Below are 16,925 nucleotides of genomic sequence, written 5' to 3'. Positions count from 1 at the left end.
TAGAGGGGGAGGGGGATGCAGCTATGGAAATATAGAAGCTGCCTTTGAGGCTGTTATGCAGCTTGAAAACAGACAGAACCAATAAATATCTTTTTCCCTTGTGCGTCAACTCAGATTTTGTTAAAATTAAATCTTGTGTTTCTGTCTCATGCCAGAAGAAAGCAGGTTGAAAACTTTGGAATTACTCCGTCAGTCCATCTTCAAGTTAAATGCTAATACGAGTAAAAGGATTCAGCTTGTATTCATCATTTCATCGACACCAATGAGCAGCCTACGAAGTGATTAGACCCACGAGTTGCAGAAACTGAAAATGAAAAAAGAAACAGCAAATACACACACACACATTAAAAGGCTGAAGAATCAGATTATTAAAGCAACGCAGCTATGAGTCAAAGAAGCCAAAAACACTTTCAAAAACATTTTGCAATTTACACTTAAGAATGATCTCCCAGCCCGTGAATTGAGAGTTTAGACTAGAAATTGGGATTGACATAAAGCCAGTAAAATCAGGTTCAAAATTAAGATTATAGGAGCAATAATTCTACATTCTTCAGGAATCATTAGATTGCAAGTCTACAAACTCAATCCAAAGGAAAGGTACTCAGTCTAAACAGGGTAATAGTAAAACCAACAACATACAAACAGATACAACATTAGAAATTGCGGAGCAACCTGTACTTCGTATCTGACTAATATTTCTGGACATAGGAAGTATAACATAGCAGTATAAGAGATAATTTGTGATAAATCGAGAGACACACATGAATATTAGAGGGGTATCTTCTAAAGATTGATTACTCTCATTTAGAAAGTTAAATCACAAAACTTTACACCTTACACTTAGCTCGAGTGACAAGTTAACAACTCTTCTTCAAGCCTTCCTCAGTTCCTCTTCAACATAAAAGCCTCACTAGATTATTAACCCAGCTCACATACCGCTTTAGAAGCAGAGCCTAAAATGCTGCCATTGTTACTTTACTTGATCATACCCGAGTCAAGGACAGGCATGCAGGCATGCAGCATGCTACAATGATAAACTAACAATAAATTCCCAACCCAACCCAAAAAAAAAACATTAACTAACAATTTTCCAGCAAGTATAAAAACTTTAAGTAGCTTTAGCATACCTTTTTTTTTTTAGGTAATTCATTGTGCCACCTTGGAACCTTTATAAACCTTTTAAAGAGACATCCTCACACTTTTAACAATTTTAATTTCAAAGGTAATAAGACTAACAACAGAAGCAGCCAACTATTTGAGGTAATCCAGGTATCGTCATCTTCCACTGCAAAATCACAAGCATTTCCTGTGATGCTCCTCAATGAGCCATTAAGCACAGGTCACACACAAAAATATGAGAGCAGTAAAGATATAAAGATAATTAGACGAGCAAAACAGCTACACAAGATAGTATTCACTTGCTAATATAAAGAGAGCTCATTTACTTGGTACACAAATTCACAAATCATGTACACCAAATGTCAAACACCAGACCTGTTCCTGTTCTTATCATTTTCAATAATATGTATACTGTCTAGGTGGCTAGCATGGGTAGTCACGACTCTCACGAACCAAGGTGGCTGGAATGGCCTGATACACTGATATATTGCGTAGAGTGTGAGTGTCAGGGTGGATAGTCCAAAAAGGTCCATTTCTTAGTTTCTTTGCATTTCTCTCTTTATAGAGCATGTTGTAGTGGAAAGTCTGGGCAGCTTGGGCGTGACGGTCAGGAAGGTCTTCAATTGTATTAGCACCATCAAAACTCAGGGTAGCATTACGCCATAAAATGTAGTGTCCAAACTGGTCATGCTCATGGATATTGTACTCTCCTTGAGCGGGACTCCACTCTGCACATTTAAAAATGCTTGACCCTCTAATAGCACTCAAGCGGACAGCTCCAGCAGCTGAACCTTTAAGAGCCACGCCAGAATTGACAGTACTTGCCCATCATAATTGCTAATGTGTTAAACCAGCTTGAACGGTGATCAAATCGCAAAAAAGAAGTCCAAGAATTTGGGACCTCATTATCCTGCTGAGTCAGATCAAGGTTTGGGGGTATGTTTATAGAGCCAAGCATATCTGCAGCTTCTTGCCACAACCTCAGGTTTCCTGCATAAGCTTGAGAAGCCAGGGGTTGACATGATGCACCGCTCATATTTATTGTTGTCGCAGTTTGCTTGGAATAACTGCCCTAGGTTCATGGGGCCATTAACATCTCTTGAAAACTGGGCCTGATCAATATTGGCTTGGGAGGCAACTTCACAAATGGAATTAAGCCTAGAGATGAAAACACTGATGTGAGGAAGGTGGGACTCAAAAGTCCGACTCATACCAAACCCTTTCTCTCTATTCCATCCAGGAGTTAAGGGTAAAGCAGGGGTAACATTCCCAAATCTCCCAGTAACAGTAGGATTGAAACAAGCCAAATTCCTAAAGCATGGAACCAAGGGCCCTGGGATCCATAAACTCTCAATAGGGTATAACAATAGCAGATCCCGAAACTCAGAAAATATAGTGCAAGGACCAGCAGCCTCCATTGCACGCATGGTCTGCATGTACAACAGAACAGAGATATAGATCTGTGAGTAGGGGGGAACCCAACCCATGCAATTGTCGGTCCATCTTTTAGTGGATGCCATAAGCTTATCCATCTCATTCATATAATAAATAGGGGACTGAAAACAAGGGACAAAGGTCGAAACTGAAGGAAAGGTAACCGCCTGCATGGGATAGTTGGCAGCAGCAGTGAACATTGCTGCCTCAGTTGCTGAATTTTCAGTAGCTCTAGCTGGACCCTAGTAGCCGTACTAGTTTGAAAGCAGGTCATTTGTGCATCAGCAGCCTCTGACCTCCTCCTCATGTTCTTGAAAAAAATTTCAGGCGTCGTTTCCTAAAGAGACAGGTTCAGCAAGATTCTGTTAGCATTCAAGTTGGGAACAACATAATGTAAGGTGATATTGCAGTGTAACCCAGATAAAAGCCTTTCAGTTGTCTCAGAAAAAAAATATCCAGATCCAGAATTCCAGATGAAATTGAACAGAGTGGTCCTATGTTGTATAACTTGTATTACCATAGTGTTTGTAGTCACCTACATGATAGATGGACAGATGATGCGTTGAGTTACGTTCTGGGCAAAAATGAATGGACTTTGGAAAATCGAAAAGGGAATTGAAGTATGCGAACAGTCATTAATTTAGATTCTTATACCTCAACTCCCTTTCCGATTTTCCAAAGTTCATTCATTTTTGTCTTCACAAATTACACTTCTACTGTACCTGCTTGCTTAGTCACTAGTCATCAATTGGCCATATTTCATGCTTTAGCCACTTGTTTCCCCACTTTTCATCCTCTCTTTTCTTGCATTGTTTAGTGCGCAACTAGTGACCGTAAAGAACATGAAAGAACAGAAATAGTAATGATCAAGAAAACTACTCGAACATCAATTATATATTTTGAACTCTAATACCACACATATCACAATACCATACATCAAATCACCATTATTCAACCTAGCTAACAGACATAAGAGATAATCTGCAATGAAGCTATCAAGAGGCATACCGACAAACATTTACTTAACAAGAAGCTTGTGTGATAATATAGAGATCATTAGAAATACAGCATTCATACAAAATTACAAATTGAAAATGCTTAAAAAAAACGTTCTCAAGCTCAAAGGAAATTATGCTGCCAACACAAGGTTAAAAAGCATGCCATCAATCAAACTAGATTGACTATCACCCCAGCACCACTATCTACCTTGGACCTTGCTGCTCCAAACATTTTCCCACCATGAAGAAAGTGATATTAGCTTCAAAAGGATGGATTGGAATAGGATCAACACCTTGGCAATTTGGCATAAGTAAAAAATAATGCCAGTCTAAGCCTAATAGCTCTCGTTCAACCAAACATCAATGAAACACAACTAATCCAGAGTTCGTTTTCAAATTTGTTAAATCAAACACTGGCTAAATAACACAACTAATTTATGAGATGAAAGTATTCGCCACATATGATACTATCGTCTGATTAAGCATCCAATGTAGCTTATCCATTTCTAATTTTAGCAACCGATTTAGCTTATCCGTTTCTAATTCTAGCAACAATGATTTATTTATTTTTTATTTGCGCCAATTATAGCAAGCCAGGAAAAGATGTTATGTATTACTCGTTAAAACCTGGCAATTCTCCAATCCCCTTAAGATATCCAAATTCTGCCTATAATTGTAAATCTTTAACCAGTACCTTTAAATTGACCGATTCGTTCAAGTACATGATTAATGGTGTGTTCTCTTCCTTCTTCACCCGAATTTGCTTAATTCAGCTATACATCGAACTCAATTAGCCCTAATTGAGCAGAAAATCACAGTTCAGATTCTAATAATTAAAAACCCTAGCACTTTGATCTGAATTTCAATGTCATGATTAGTAGCCCTAATCAAAGAGAAATCCTTAGAAATTACACCAAATAATGAAACTCTAGCAAAATTTCCAGACTTATGCAAAAAAGAAATTTTCAAAAAATAATAATAAAACTATAACCGGAGCATAAAAACCGCAAATTATCAAAACAAAAAAAAAATGTATAATCAAAGAATAAATTGGATGCATGCGGCATACCAGAAAGTGTTTATGAGCTACATTAGACGACGGTAATCTGCCGTGAAACGGAGTTGCCGGCGACGGCGGTGAGAAAGAGCAGAAATGGAGTCCTAGTGGAAAAACAGGAGAGTTGAGAGTTGAGAGGAGAGAGAAGCGCCAATTTTATTTTCTCTGAGCGCCAAAATGAAATTGCATTTTAAGGATTCTGTAATTCGTATACTCGTATAGGCGTTTCAAAATTGAACTATGTTAAAGATAACTAATTCCGGTCCGGTCCGGTCCGGTCCGGATTAAAATTCCTATATTTTCTCCTTCACTATAACTCCTTCATGAATTCCTATAGTGAGAGTTTGCTTGTACTACTTACCTTGAACCTTGAAACTTTCAAGGGTTCTTGTACATTCTTATTTTCATATAGTGGATTATTTGAGATAATTTTGTACACCACATTATTATTGAGAATTTTTCCCATGTTAAATGTTGTGTGTCTATTTCACTTTACCATTCATCTTCTTATATAGTATATCATACTACTCAATCTCTACACCTTAAACATGTTTCTGTTGAGAACTCACCAACCCTAACAAGTGGATGGTATTAGAGTCAAGGTTGATTTGAGTGTTTGCACATTAAAGATGTATTCGCTTACGAAGATCGAGGTTGATAAGTTCGATGGCAAGATTAATTTCAACATTTGGAGAGCCCAAATGAAGGTCGTTCTCACACGGAACGAATAAAAGCAGGTACTTGATGGCAAGTCAAAAAAAGCCATCTACACTATGATGGACAAGCAATGGCAAGAATTGGATGAAAAAGCAAAGTCCATGATCCAACTATGTTTAATAAAGGAGGTTTTACACGAAGTCATACACAAAGAGACAGCAGTCGGTTTATGGTTAAAGTAGGAGTCTTTCTACATGACTAAAAGTCTCGCCAACAAACTCCGTCTCAATGAAAGTCTTTATACAATTCGGATGGCCGAAGACATGTCTTCTATTCAATCTCATCTCAATGAATTTAATTCTATTGTAATTGGTCACGAAAATCTAGACGTTAAGATTGAAGATGGGAATAAGGTTGTACTGTGTAACTATGTTATAAATTGTTTTTTTCTCGCCTTTATAAAAGCAATTCAAGGATATCATGATTCTATCCTTAAATGATGATGAATCAAATTCACGCTTGAAAGAAAAATTTGACCTTGAAGTACATTATGCTGAAAATAAATGAGGTTATATGTAAGAGGGATATCACACGAAAAAAAAATTAGTACCAATAATCAGGACTAATCGGCGTAAATCCAAGGTTTCCTGCAAATTTAGCAAGAGGCATGCATGGGCACAATGTTTCTAATTGCCGAGAGTTAATGAAAAAGCTCGAAAGAGAAAAAAATGAGAAGAATGTTAAGGGACTGAAATTGCAAAAGCCGATTTTGGTGAAATAGAATGTAATGATGTTATTTTGGCTACTTCTATCAAAGAAGTAAGACTTTTGACAAAGTACTTGATGCCGACTGTGCTTACCATATTTGTTCGCAAAAAAGATCACTTTATTGACAATCGACTAGTAAAGAATAGATTTGTTTCTACGGGCAACAGGTCTCGTTGCAAAGTCCATGGCACTAGCTTATTGCAGATCAAAACATTAATGGTAAGATTAAGAAATTATCTGGTGTTCAACATGTTCCTGATTTAAATATGAAACTTAATAAGCCAAAACATCTTTAATGTATATACACTCTGATTAACTTTGACTCTGATACCACTTGTTAAGGTTAGTATATAAATGAAAGCAAATTAAAGAGGTAGATATTAAAAAGTATAATTATTAAGAAATTAAATTAAGGCACAATAAATAGTAAAAGTATAATGGACACACAATATTCAACGTGGTAATATCGATATACCCTTTGTGAACTCATTACTTTTGAATGCTACACAATGTAAATGCCTTAATAGTTCGATGAATATCATCCACAATCCATCTAAGACTAATATCAATTACCTTTTCCTTATTGAGCATCTTGATAGAGAAGCAGAGTCTGAATTAGATACCAATCACGTGCAGTCCATTACGACATTGGGTCTATATAATTTCAGCAATCCATTAGTAGCTCGATTTAGGTAACAATTGCAAGGATGTATATTAATGTCCACTACAAGATGATATAGACTAATATTCCTCTACGCACATATTAGAAATTCCCAACGAATGCACTTTGATCCGGCAAATGGGAATTGAAAGTTATTGTTATAAGCAATTTAAAAAGATCCAAGGTGATGATTAAACTTACCTTACGTCCTTTGTTGTTAACCGTATTTTAGGAAAACTTAATTTATTATAAGCTAAGGGTTAATCTTTAAATAGGATAATGTAAATAAATTTAGGAATATAATAAACTCAAACAAGTTTTGATAAGGGTAGTTGATCACACAAAATAATTTACTATGCATATGTTCTTTTTTTCTTCCGAAAACTAGATTTCGGGTCTATTATGATTTAATGAACTGAGCTGAACTGAAATGAATTGTTTATGAGAGAAGGAAATTAAGAGCTGAACTGAAGTGAAATTAAACTGAAGAGAACAGACCCTTTATATATAAAAAAAAGGGTAATGTTATATATAGCCCTTAGGGATAAGCATTAAATATACTCTTGAAAATTGTATAAAATCAGGAATTTATGACAAAAACACGCGCAAATCAGTGTGTTTTTGTCCTGGTTTTCAAGAGTATTTTTAATGCTTATATATACTCTTTAGGGCTATATATAACATTTTCCTTAAAAAAAAATAAAAATAGTTTTTATTTATTTATTTTACTATGGGATTCACGAATCACAAAAATGCTCGTAGACTTGTGAGTTATAGGGACAAGCACAAAAAGCACAGAAAAACATATTCTCTCCCCAAAAAATAAAATAAAAAAAAGGTTCGGCTAAGGTCGCATCTCATTGGTCCAAATAAAAGCACACGGATCACCCCCAAAACTGTCATAAACCCATCCAAATCCGTCGATTTCAACCAAATCTAACGGTTGAAAATCCCTCAAAAAAAAGTAAAGCCCACTATAAAAACAACAATTTCACAATTAACCACCCCATCACACTCGAAAATCTTACACATTTCATTTCAATCATCTTGTTCATCTTCATAAATTAGGAGCGAGAAAGTAAGAGAGAGAAAATGGATACAGGAGGAAAAGCGAAGAAGGGAGCAGGAGGAAGGAAAGGAGGTGGGCCGAAGAAGAAGCCAGTTACAAGGTCAGTTAGAGCTGGGTTACAATTTCCAGTTGGTAGAATTGGAAGGTATTTGAAGAAAGGAAGGTATGCTCAACGTGTTGGTACTGGTGCTCCTGTTTACTTGGCTGCTGTTCTTGAGTACCTTGCTGCTGAGGTATTTTGCAATTCTCTCTCTTTTGACCATTTGACCTTTTGTTATTGGGATTTTGGTGTGATGGGGTTGTGGTGATTTGATGGGGTTGTGGTGATTTGGGATTTTTTTTTGGTTGTTGATTTTGTTTATATGATGATTGTTTTTGGGTTTTGTTTGATTTTAATGGGGGTTGGTTTGATTTTGATGGGGTTTGGATTTTGGTGATGAGATTTGGATGGGAAATGTTAGGGTTTGGGTTGAATTGTATTGTATAATTTGGGGGTTTTGTTTGTTGGTTTTGCATTCTATTGCTTGATCATGGATTCAATTTCATTTGTCTTTTGTAATTTGGTGTGAAATGAGGTTGGGGTTGATTTTGGAGTTTGTGATTTGGGGGTTTTGGTTTGTTAATTTCGTATTTTGCTGGCTGAATTTGGAAATTGGTTTGTTGATTTAGGCGCGATGATATCTGGAATACTTAATGTTAGGGTTTGTTTTGTGGTATAAATATTGTGAATTTGGGATTTTGTTTGTTGAAATATCATGAGTGTAGCCTGATTTTGGAATCTATATGTTTTTTATGGTTGTTGCTTTCATTTTTGAGATTTGATTGCATGTGTTAGGGTTTCATGATTTTAGATCCATATCATAATTTTCTCTGATTTGCCTGCGATTCAGTTCGACTAATATCATGTTATGCAAATTCAGCTACAATTTGAGCTATAATCATGTCAATTAATATGGCAATTCAGACAAAATCCCCAATTCAATTATTTCATAAATAGCAATTTGTTCAATTTTAGAATGGCAATTTGTATTTTATCTCTCAGCAAATTGAATAATTAAATTTGAAGGCTTAATATATTTTGTTTTTCAAATTGTAAAGGTGTTGGAATTGGCTGGAAACGCTGCAAGAGACAACAAGAAGAACAGAATCATCCCAAGGCATGTTCTACTCGCTGTGAGGAATGACGATGAGCTCGGAAAGCTTCTTGCCGGAGTCACCATTGCACACGGAGGAGTTCTTCCAAACATAAACCCAGTATTGTTGCCAAAGAAGACTGCAGAGAAGTCTCCAAAGGAGCCGAAATCTCCCAAGGCAACCAAGTCCCCCAAGAAGGCTTAGAATTTTAGTGGGTTTGGGCTTTCCCATCTCTAGTTTGTGTTTTCTGGAATCTCTGTATGTAATGTCAGTAGATGTTTTTAATTAGGTTTTCTTTTTTCTTTTGTTTATTTGAAAAAATGGGATGATGGGAGGGTTGTAGTTGAGGGTTTCATCTGTGAATTAAATCAGAATAATTTGATTAGATTCACTGTTCTTTGTAATGTTGTTGGTATCAATGACATATTATAAATTTCTTATCCTGCTGCTTCTAATTTGCAAGTTTGTGCACAAAATCTTACAAATCTGGGTATCCTAAGCTGAATGTGTTGGTAATAGTTGTTTTGTATTCAACTTAAACGTATCTGATAATCTGAGAGAATTGTGTATTTGAAACTTGATAACCTTCTTGAGTGCAAGCTTGCCTGTCTAAATTCCGACTGTTTTGTAGCAGTTTGCCTGTCTAAATGATATTCTATAATACAGAAGCCATTTTAGTGCTGTGTTCCTTTGATGAACATAGTTTTAAAATTTGTTTCATCTTGCTAGGCAAGAATGTCACTGGTAGAGTACAAGTGAAAAGTTGATTTACTCTGAGGACTCCTGAAGGGCAGCTGCAGCCTGCAGGAATATGAATATGAAGACTCTTGGCAATTCTTGGATCATTATGGATTTCCGATTTATGGGTAAGGTTTGAGTATAAATTTTGAGTATACATGACTAGCACCCACTTGCACCATGTAAGTGGGATGTAAGTCATGTAACCATTCATAGGCTTTTACAGTAGTAGTAAACAAATTACATACTGTATTGTTTGTATATAGCTTACCTTCTATGGCTCTTTTAGGTGCTGCATTTTGTTATAATTAGGGCAATGAAATACAAGGCAAAGTAGCTATATTTTGATTGTTGAGGTATTGCTCAATGAAAAGAAACAAGGAACATGATGTATCTGAACTTCTGAAGTCGGTAATTTTGGGAGCATAAAGTCTTAAGACTTTGAAGTGGTAAGTTGTTTGGTGATTTGAATGAGTACTTAAATTTTGAGTTGAATTGGTTGGGTTTAATGGTTTTTGACTTTGTATTAGATAGTTTCTGTGTTGGGTAATTTTTTCATTTGCATGATTTTGAAACTTTCTTACACATCTTGTTTCTTGGTCAGAAGCATTATGATTATGCCATTATGAAGGATTGGAGATCCTGCCCAGAGAATAGTGAATGATCAGCTTGCAGACTTGATTATTGATGGTGAAGAAGATGCCGATACAGTATGTCTTATCATCATCTGCTTCACTGATCTTCCTGAATTTTTTTATCTCTTGGGTTGTTCAACATCTCTTGTGGACTTGAGGTTTTGTTTTAGGATGAATGTTGTCCATGCCAATGTTGTATCAGCTTGGTGTTTTGTCCAATGTACTGTAGCATTTTGGGGCTGAAGTTAGATTTTTTGCATCTAAGATCATGCTTTTGCTCCTAAAGTGATGAATGCTGTATGAATTGTCTGCTAATTGTCAATAACTGAAAACTCAAACTCATATTCCTGCTGCCGTGCTGCGTATGGTTGGGGTTTATAACTTTTTGGACGCTGCAAGATGTCTCTGCTTTGGGATAAATGTTGCTGACATATCGATACCTTGATATTTTTTTTCCTTTTCATATTTGAATGTGCTAGATAGCAGTGCTTATAAATTTGATGGTGAATTGGTGATAAACTGATAGCTCTTTCACAGTTTCACTAGGGTCCCCTCTATGGGCCTATTTGCTACAATGAATGAACGAGTCAGTTCAATTTAGGAAGTTCTATTCTTTTTGTTTGATTTCGTCTTTGGTCTTCCATATCATGAAGACAAGAACAGCCTCCTTGTCAGTCCTTTTCAAGTCATCCCACTTTCTCAAAACCATTTTGCTTTCATAAAAATTGGCAAACATGGATCAGATTTGTTGATAAGCTTTCTGATATCTTAAGACTCTACTCGTGTATCCCATTGAACACTGTATTGTTTCTTAGATTGGTAAGGTTACTCTTGCTTGTTGCAACATTGGAAGTGAGTAAGCTGAATCCTTATTGCTTGTTCAAGGGATACTCAGATAGTCTGATTGCTCCAATCAGGCCAGTTTCATCGATTTTTCTCTAGTCAATTTCTTTCTGGTTGCTCTGCAACTGCGAGTTATAGCCCTTATAGGTATGCAGAATTTTCTAAAGCCTTTTGAGTTATGGAAACTTAGCATAGTTCAGACAATTTCAGATTAAGGCTAATATGTTTATCATTAATATCAAGATCATCAACAAGATCAAAAGTATGTTTAGCCAAGGATAAGTGAGTTCAGATAAGTTTACACAAGGAGTTTTCAGCTTAACTGTAAAAAGCCTTATTGGCAGGTGCCTATATCTCTATTTACAAAGGGAACTAGGGATAATATGATGGTATTAGCACATTAGCGCTATAGCAGTATAGCTAGAGAGATTTTCAATGACCCCTTCTCATGCTACTCGGGGTTTCTCTACAACACCCTGCAACTTATCAGCTCATCAATTGCATAGAGATTTTACCTAGGCAATACTCAAGGGAACTGTAGACTGCAATCTCTTGAAGAAGTATTGGTACTCAACTACTCATCTTAAGAAAACAGTAGACTTTATAGTACAGGTATTATAAAGGAAGCGAGAAAACACTGATTTAAAAGGCCAAAAGTTCAGGTATGAGGAAAACTTTTTCACGTGAGAGTTATATATCCATACTTCCATAGGTTGCTCTTCATATTATCGCATGCAATTAATTGTATTTTTTATTGTTTAAGATTTTTAACAAAAACTACAGAGTACAAATTTTAAAAGATAGTCTAGCGGATGACCAAGTAATTTTCCATGCTCTGGGCCTGCAGGATTTGAGTTCCTCTATTCTTATTTTTTCAGGCTACTCTTGATCTTTTGTTGATTATTTTTTTTGTGAAGTTAAAGTTTTCTTGCTCAACGACTATTTTACAAACTAGGCCTTTGTTGTGATTTTTTTTGTGAAGTTAAAGTTTTCACCAGATGTCTGATATCATTACAGGGAACTGATTTCTTTGCAGTTTCAGTCAAGATTGGAGTATATCACTCCATAATATTTTAGTTAGGAATATTGCTAGTAGAGCCGTAGAGGTACAAATTTTACTTTTACAAAAGAAAATGCATCACATTGTAAATTTTTTAAGGTAGGTATTATATTTTAATCAGTTGAATCATACGGGATAAAAGTTTTATTACGAAGTATTAGCTAATAAATAGACATATCTATTGCCTATTTGCCTCAGTTTATAGCTACCACAGTAACTACTTTTGTCGAACATGCCTTAAGTTGGCCTAAAAGTTTGCCACTATTTGTTGCAGTGAACAAATCAAGGAGACATAGGTATTGCTAATTTCACATAAAATGCTGTCGCTACTGCCTTTGGAATTTAACACTTACAGGCCACATTGCTACAGCATGCTCCGAAAGGATTCAAAAAATTGTTGGAAGATGCATGATCCCACACTTTTAGTACTCGTAGATTTTATGCGAGATGCGTCATTGTCGGACTCACAATGTCACATTGATGTGAACGAATATTGCAATATGTATCTATAAGACTATAATAGGTGCCGCTGCTAGCTAACTACTCGTCCACCTTAAATATCTATTGCAACAACATTGTACATAATAATAGTAGTGTCTTACGCAACTTAAATTAGAGCCTTGGAGTGCTATAGGCGTTATGTACTGCCTTAATGCAAAATGCATGCTACCACCAACTAACTTAGAGATACCTATTGAAATTCAAATACTAATGGCACCACGAATTTATTTCAATTACAAAATATCTATGTTGCTGATCAATTAAGAGATGTATTTTGGTTAATAATTACTGTAATAGATTTCACTTGTTAAAATTACCCTCAATAGTATATCAAAATCCAAATATAGAGCGTACACAATACCACATGATTCGATCTTACGTTTATTGTTTTTTTGATTCAAATGAGGTTGGAAGCCAAGAAAGAAACAGAAAGAAAGCAAACAACAAAAAACTAAAACAGAAGCAACCTACGGAGGTACAATGGCGTGGGAAAGCCACCCCCCGAACATCCTCCTCTAAAATACGACTTAAATCTACCGGAATATCGTAAAACACATCTAATTGAGAGTCCAAGAAGTAATTTTTGCATAGTTGAAAACAAGTTAAAATTGTGATTTACGTGTATGTAAGAGTTTGTCCTAATTTAGTGCCTTTGTAATTGTTTATGCAATATAATGTGGGATTTTGTGCATTCTACCATTTGTTCTCTTTTGCCTTATTTTCTTGGTGGATGGGGTTAGGGCCCTTAGAGGTTGTTGTGTAACGAGTGGAGCAGAAGAAACCAAGCATCAATTCACGAATTCATTAAATTTCGCATATGATAAAGCTAACTTTACCACATTTGCAGTAATTATTACAAAAATTTATTTATTTATTTATAATTATTATTATTATTATTTTTGACCAGAATTATTAAAAAAAATTTATTGGCCACGAATAGCTCATTTTATACAAAGATATAATAGGAGGAAATAACCGGATACATAAAAGTCGTATTTAAAGACTTTCATCTATAGAAAATTTATGATCATAGTGTTAAAAGTTCTAAAAATTAAATTAGATTTGAATCATTAGTTTGAACTTGACTCTTAATCATATACACAAGAGGGTGATGATTAAAATTCACTTAAACTAACATTTAAATCCCTTCGCATTGACGATCTAGAATTTGAAAGGAACATCAAATTGATTTAATTATAACTGAAATGTTTAATTGCTTACTTAATTTTATAAACAGTACAATTGTATTTTATTTTTTTTCAAGATTCTAAAATGGAGTGCTAGTCGTTTATAGACGGAATAATAAAAAGACAGTAAAAATGTAACAGCATTGACTGTGACTTTCTTCCCATCACCACCCTCCCTTGCTATAAATGCGGTTCCACTCCATTTTCTCTGCTTAGAAGTTACTAATATCTTAAATTCTCTCTCATCTCACCCTTGATAATATCAATAATCTTATTGGTCTGTCAAAAATGGCAACATCAACAGCTGTCAGCGAAGTGAAGGTGGAGGATTACGTCTTCCCGCCGACAGTGAAAGCTCCGGGCTCCGATAAGTCGTTTGTCCTCGGTGGCGCAGGTTAGTTATCCTACGCCTGTAATATTGATATTTAGAAAAATTATTGATTTGTTTTTGTTGTTCTACATTGAAATGATGAAATTTATTTGCATAGTTTTGACTTTGTTGTCCACTTGCTTGCTTTTTTTTGTTAACTTATTGATGTATGTAGTTGAAAAATAATTACAAATGGCTATTATTTACTTTAAATTTAATTTGATTTTAAGCTTCTTATAAGCTCGAGAAATGTTACTTACTTAGAAATTTAGAATACTTAATTATAGAATGCACTATAAGCTTTTAAAGTGCACGTAACCAATTGTATCAAACTAACTTGATCCAATTCTAAAACCGAAAAGTTAATTTAAGTGCCATCAAGAAAGCCTATTGCTTTTAACTTGGAAATATAATTGATTAACCCGAAAATCGACCATTATTTGATAATAAGTTAATATATACTTGTGCAGGGGTAAGAGGATTAGAAATACAAGGAAATTTTGTGAAGTTCACAGCAATTGGAGTATACTTGGAGGAGACTGCAATTTCAGCTTTGGCTAGTAAGTGGAAGGGTAAAACCTCTACTGAGTTGGTCGAATCTGTTGAATTTTTCCGTGATATTGTTACAGGTAAGTTATATTTTACTCTATTTAAAGAATTTTATGTCAAAATTTACTTCACAATTATGTTATAAAATAATCATCCAAGGTCAAACATATTGATTAGCTAGATTTGATAAATATATACGAAGTACTCCGTATCAATGATCACAAGCTAATATTAATTTTCACACTCGGGTATAAAATTACAAAACCGATACAGTTAAGGTTATAAAAAATGTGCTTGAGGATTGATTGACTAGTAGGTGGTCTGCACGTACCCTGTATTGTATAATGTATATTGTTATTGGTTGTTGGCACAAGAGGCAAGTCCTACGAATCTTCAACCTTGTTTAAGGTTGACTGGTAAGTTCAATGAATTGTAGTTCACGACAACCATCGTTTATTCCAAGTTCACTTTTTTTTTTTATATATTTTTTTAATTTTTTTTTTAAACTATTCCAAGTTCACTTAAACTTACACTAAGGAGTTAGATTATTACAATATGCACCAGCGTCAAAGATTTGATTTATGTCTCTTCAATCAACAAAATTATCCTATTTTAAATTAGTTGTTGCACTTTTAGTAATTCAATACTCTGTACTAAACCTTTTTTTTTTTTTTTTTTTTTTAAATTTTATTTTTAAATGATTTTACTTACTCCGTATTATATTTCACAATGTTATAACAAAATTGATCATGTTTTACTGTTGTATAGGAATTTGATAATGTGCTTCTAAAACTTTGTATCATTCTTGATTCAAATGTTTCAGAATTTGACTATTTAATAAGTCTTTGTTTCGGTTGTGTTGGTTCGTTTTATCTGGTTCACTTATGTAGTGTGTTGTTTCACCTTAAGTAGTGTAGTTGTTAATTATACTTAAATGCTTGAATTGCAAGCAATTAGCATTGGTGTTAGCGATGAACATATGCTATAAAAGTGTAAACTTGATGCTTGTAAACAATTTGCCTTAGCTTGGTGTTAGTGATTTTATTACACCTTAACAATGTAGTTTTTAACTTGATGCTTGCAAACAAATTGTAGGTCCATTCGAGAAATTTACCCAGGTTACCATGATCTTGCCATTAACTGGACAACAATATTCAGAAAAGGTGACTGAAAACTGTGTTGCATTCTGGAAGGCCATTGGAATCTACACAGATGAAGAAGCCAAGGCCGTCGAAAAATTCCTTGAGACCTTTAAGGATGAGAAATTTCCACCAGGACACTCTATTTTGTTTACACAATCACCTCATGGATCTCTAACGGTTAGTTTCAAATCTTATGTTCGATAAAAGTAATTTTAGTTCAAGCAAGTAAAAATCAATTAGAAGATATAACTCACATTAGTGTTTGTTTTGAATTTCATGTGTTAAACAGATAGGATTTTCCAAGCATGATAACATTCCAACTGCTGGAAGTGCTGTGATAGAGAACAAAAACTTGTCGGAGGCTGTATTAGAATCCATCATTGGCAAACATGGTGTTTCTCCTGAAGCGAAGCAATGTATTGCTGCTAGAGTTTCAGGATTGTTGAATCCAGAGAATGCAGAAGCAAATGCAACGAATGGAGTCGAAAATGAGAATAGTTCAAAGGTGGATACTGAAAAATTGTCCGGACAAGAGGACATAAAATCATAAAGAGATGTAGTTTATGCTACATATTGGATATAAGCTGCCTCATTGTAGTATCCATGAAGTTGTACTTGCATTGCTAAAATAAAATATAACGTTTTCGTCTCTGAACCCTTATACTCTATTTTGTCTAAGTTTCGAAGAAGCTTTAAAAGTCGCTAAAAGGATAAGAAAAATATTGAATATGCAACAGTTCGTATCATTGAATAAATATGAATTTTATTTGATTCATCCTCCAAAAATTATTCCTCACCAAATTAATAAAACAGTCATATATAGTTCTCATTCCAAAAATTGACAATCCTACCAAGATCAAGAATCACAGACCAATTAGCTTAGTCAACACTTGCTATAAACTCATCTCATAAATTCTTGTTGCTAGAATCCGCCCTCACCTCGATTCCATGATTTCACCAAACCAAAATAGTTTCATTCCAGGTTGTGGGTTAGATGTAAACT

The 16,925-nt window shown here is 34.9% G+C and overlaps 2 protein-coding genes and 1 long non-coding RNA gene across 3 annotated transcripts; 2 read left to right on the top strand and 1 right to left on the bottom strand.

The window, feature by feature from the left end:
- Positions 1 to 1,339: 1,339 nt before the first annotated feature.
- On the bottom strand, positions 1,340 to 5,003 carry LOC145605951 (uncharacterized). The gene is made up of 3 exons (XR_014105169.1): positions 4,621 to 5,003; positions 3,276 to 3,377; positions 1,340 to 2,890 (listed from the first exon to the last, which is right to left on the bottom strand). It is a non-coding gene; the product is annotated as an uncharacterized LOC145605951 (long non-coding RNA).
- Positions 5,004 to 7,713: 2,710 nt separating this feature from the next.
- On the top strand, positions 7,714 to 9,337 carry LOC145603547 (putative histone H2A.3). The gene is made up of 2 exons (XM_081659472.1): positions 7,714 to 7,996; positions 8,862 to 9,337. Exons 1-2 carry the CDS (start codon positions 7,787 to 7,789, stop codon positions 9,099 to 9,101), a joined length of 450 nt encoding a protein of 149 aa, XP_081515598.1. The 5' UTR covers positions 7,714 to 7,786; the 3' UTR covers positions 9,102 to 9,337.
- A 4,729-nt stretch (positions 9,338 to 14,066) lies between these two features.
- LOC145604592 (chalcone--flavanone isomerase-like) lies at positions 14,067 to 16,583 on the top strand. The gene is made up of 4 exons (XM_081660488.1): positions 14,067 to 14,255; positions 14,702 to 14,860; positions 15,876 to 16,099; positions 16,212 to 16,583. Exons 1-4 carry the CDS (start codon positions 14,150 to 14,152, stop codon positions 16,470 to 16,472), a joined length of 750 nt encoding a protein of 249 aa, XP_081516614.1. The 5' UTR covers positions 14,067 to 14,149; the 3' UTR covers positions 16,473 to 16,583.
- The last annotated feature ends 342 nt before the right edge of the window (positions 16,584 to 16,925 follow it).

The sequence above is a fragment of the Chenopodium album genome, chromosome 22, assembly GCF_948465745.1.
Source record: "Chenopodium album chromosome 22, dcCheAlbu1.1, whole genome shotgun sequence".
NCBI classification, from domain to species: Eukaryota; Viridiplantae; Streptophyta; class Magnoliopsida; order Caryophyllales; family Amaranthaceae; genus Chenopodium; species Chenopodium album.
This window is presented reverse-complemented; position numbering and strand designations above follow the sequence as displayed.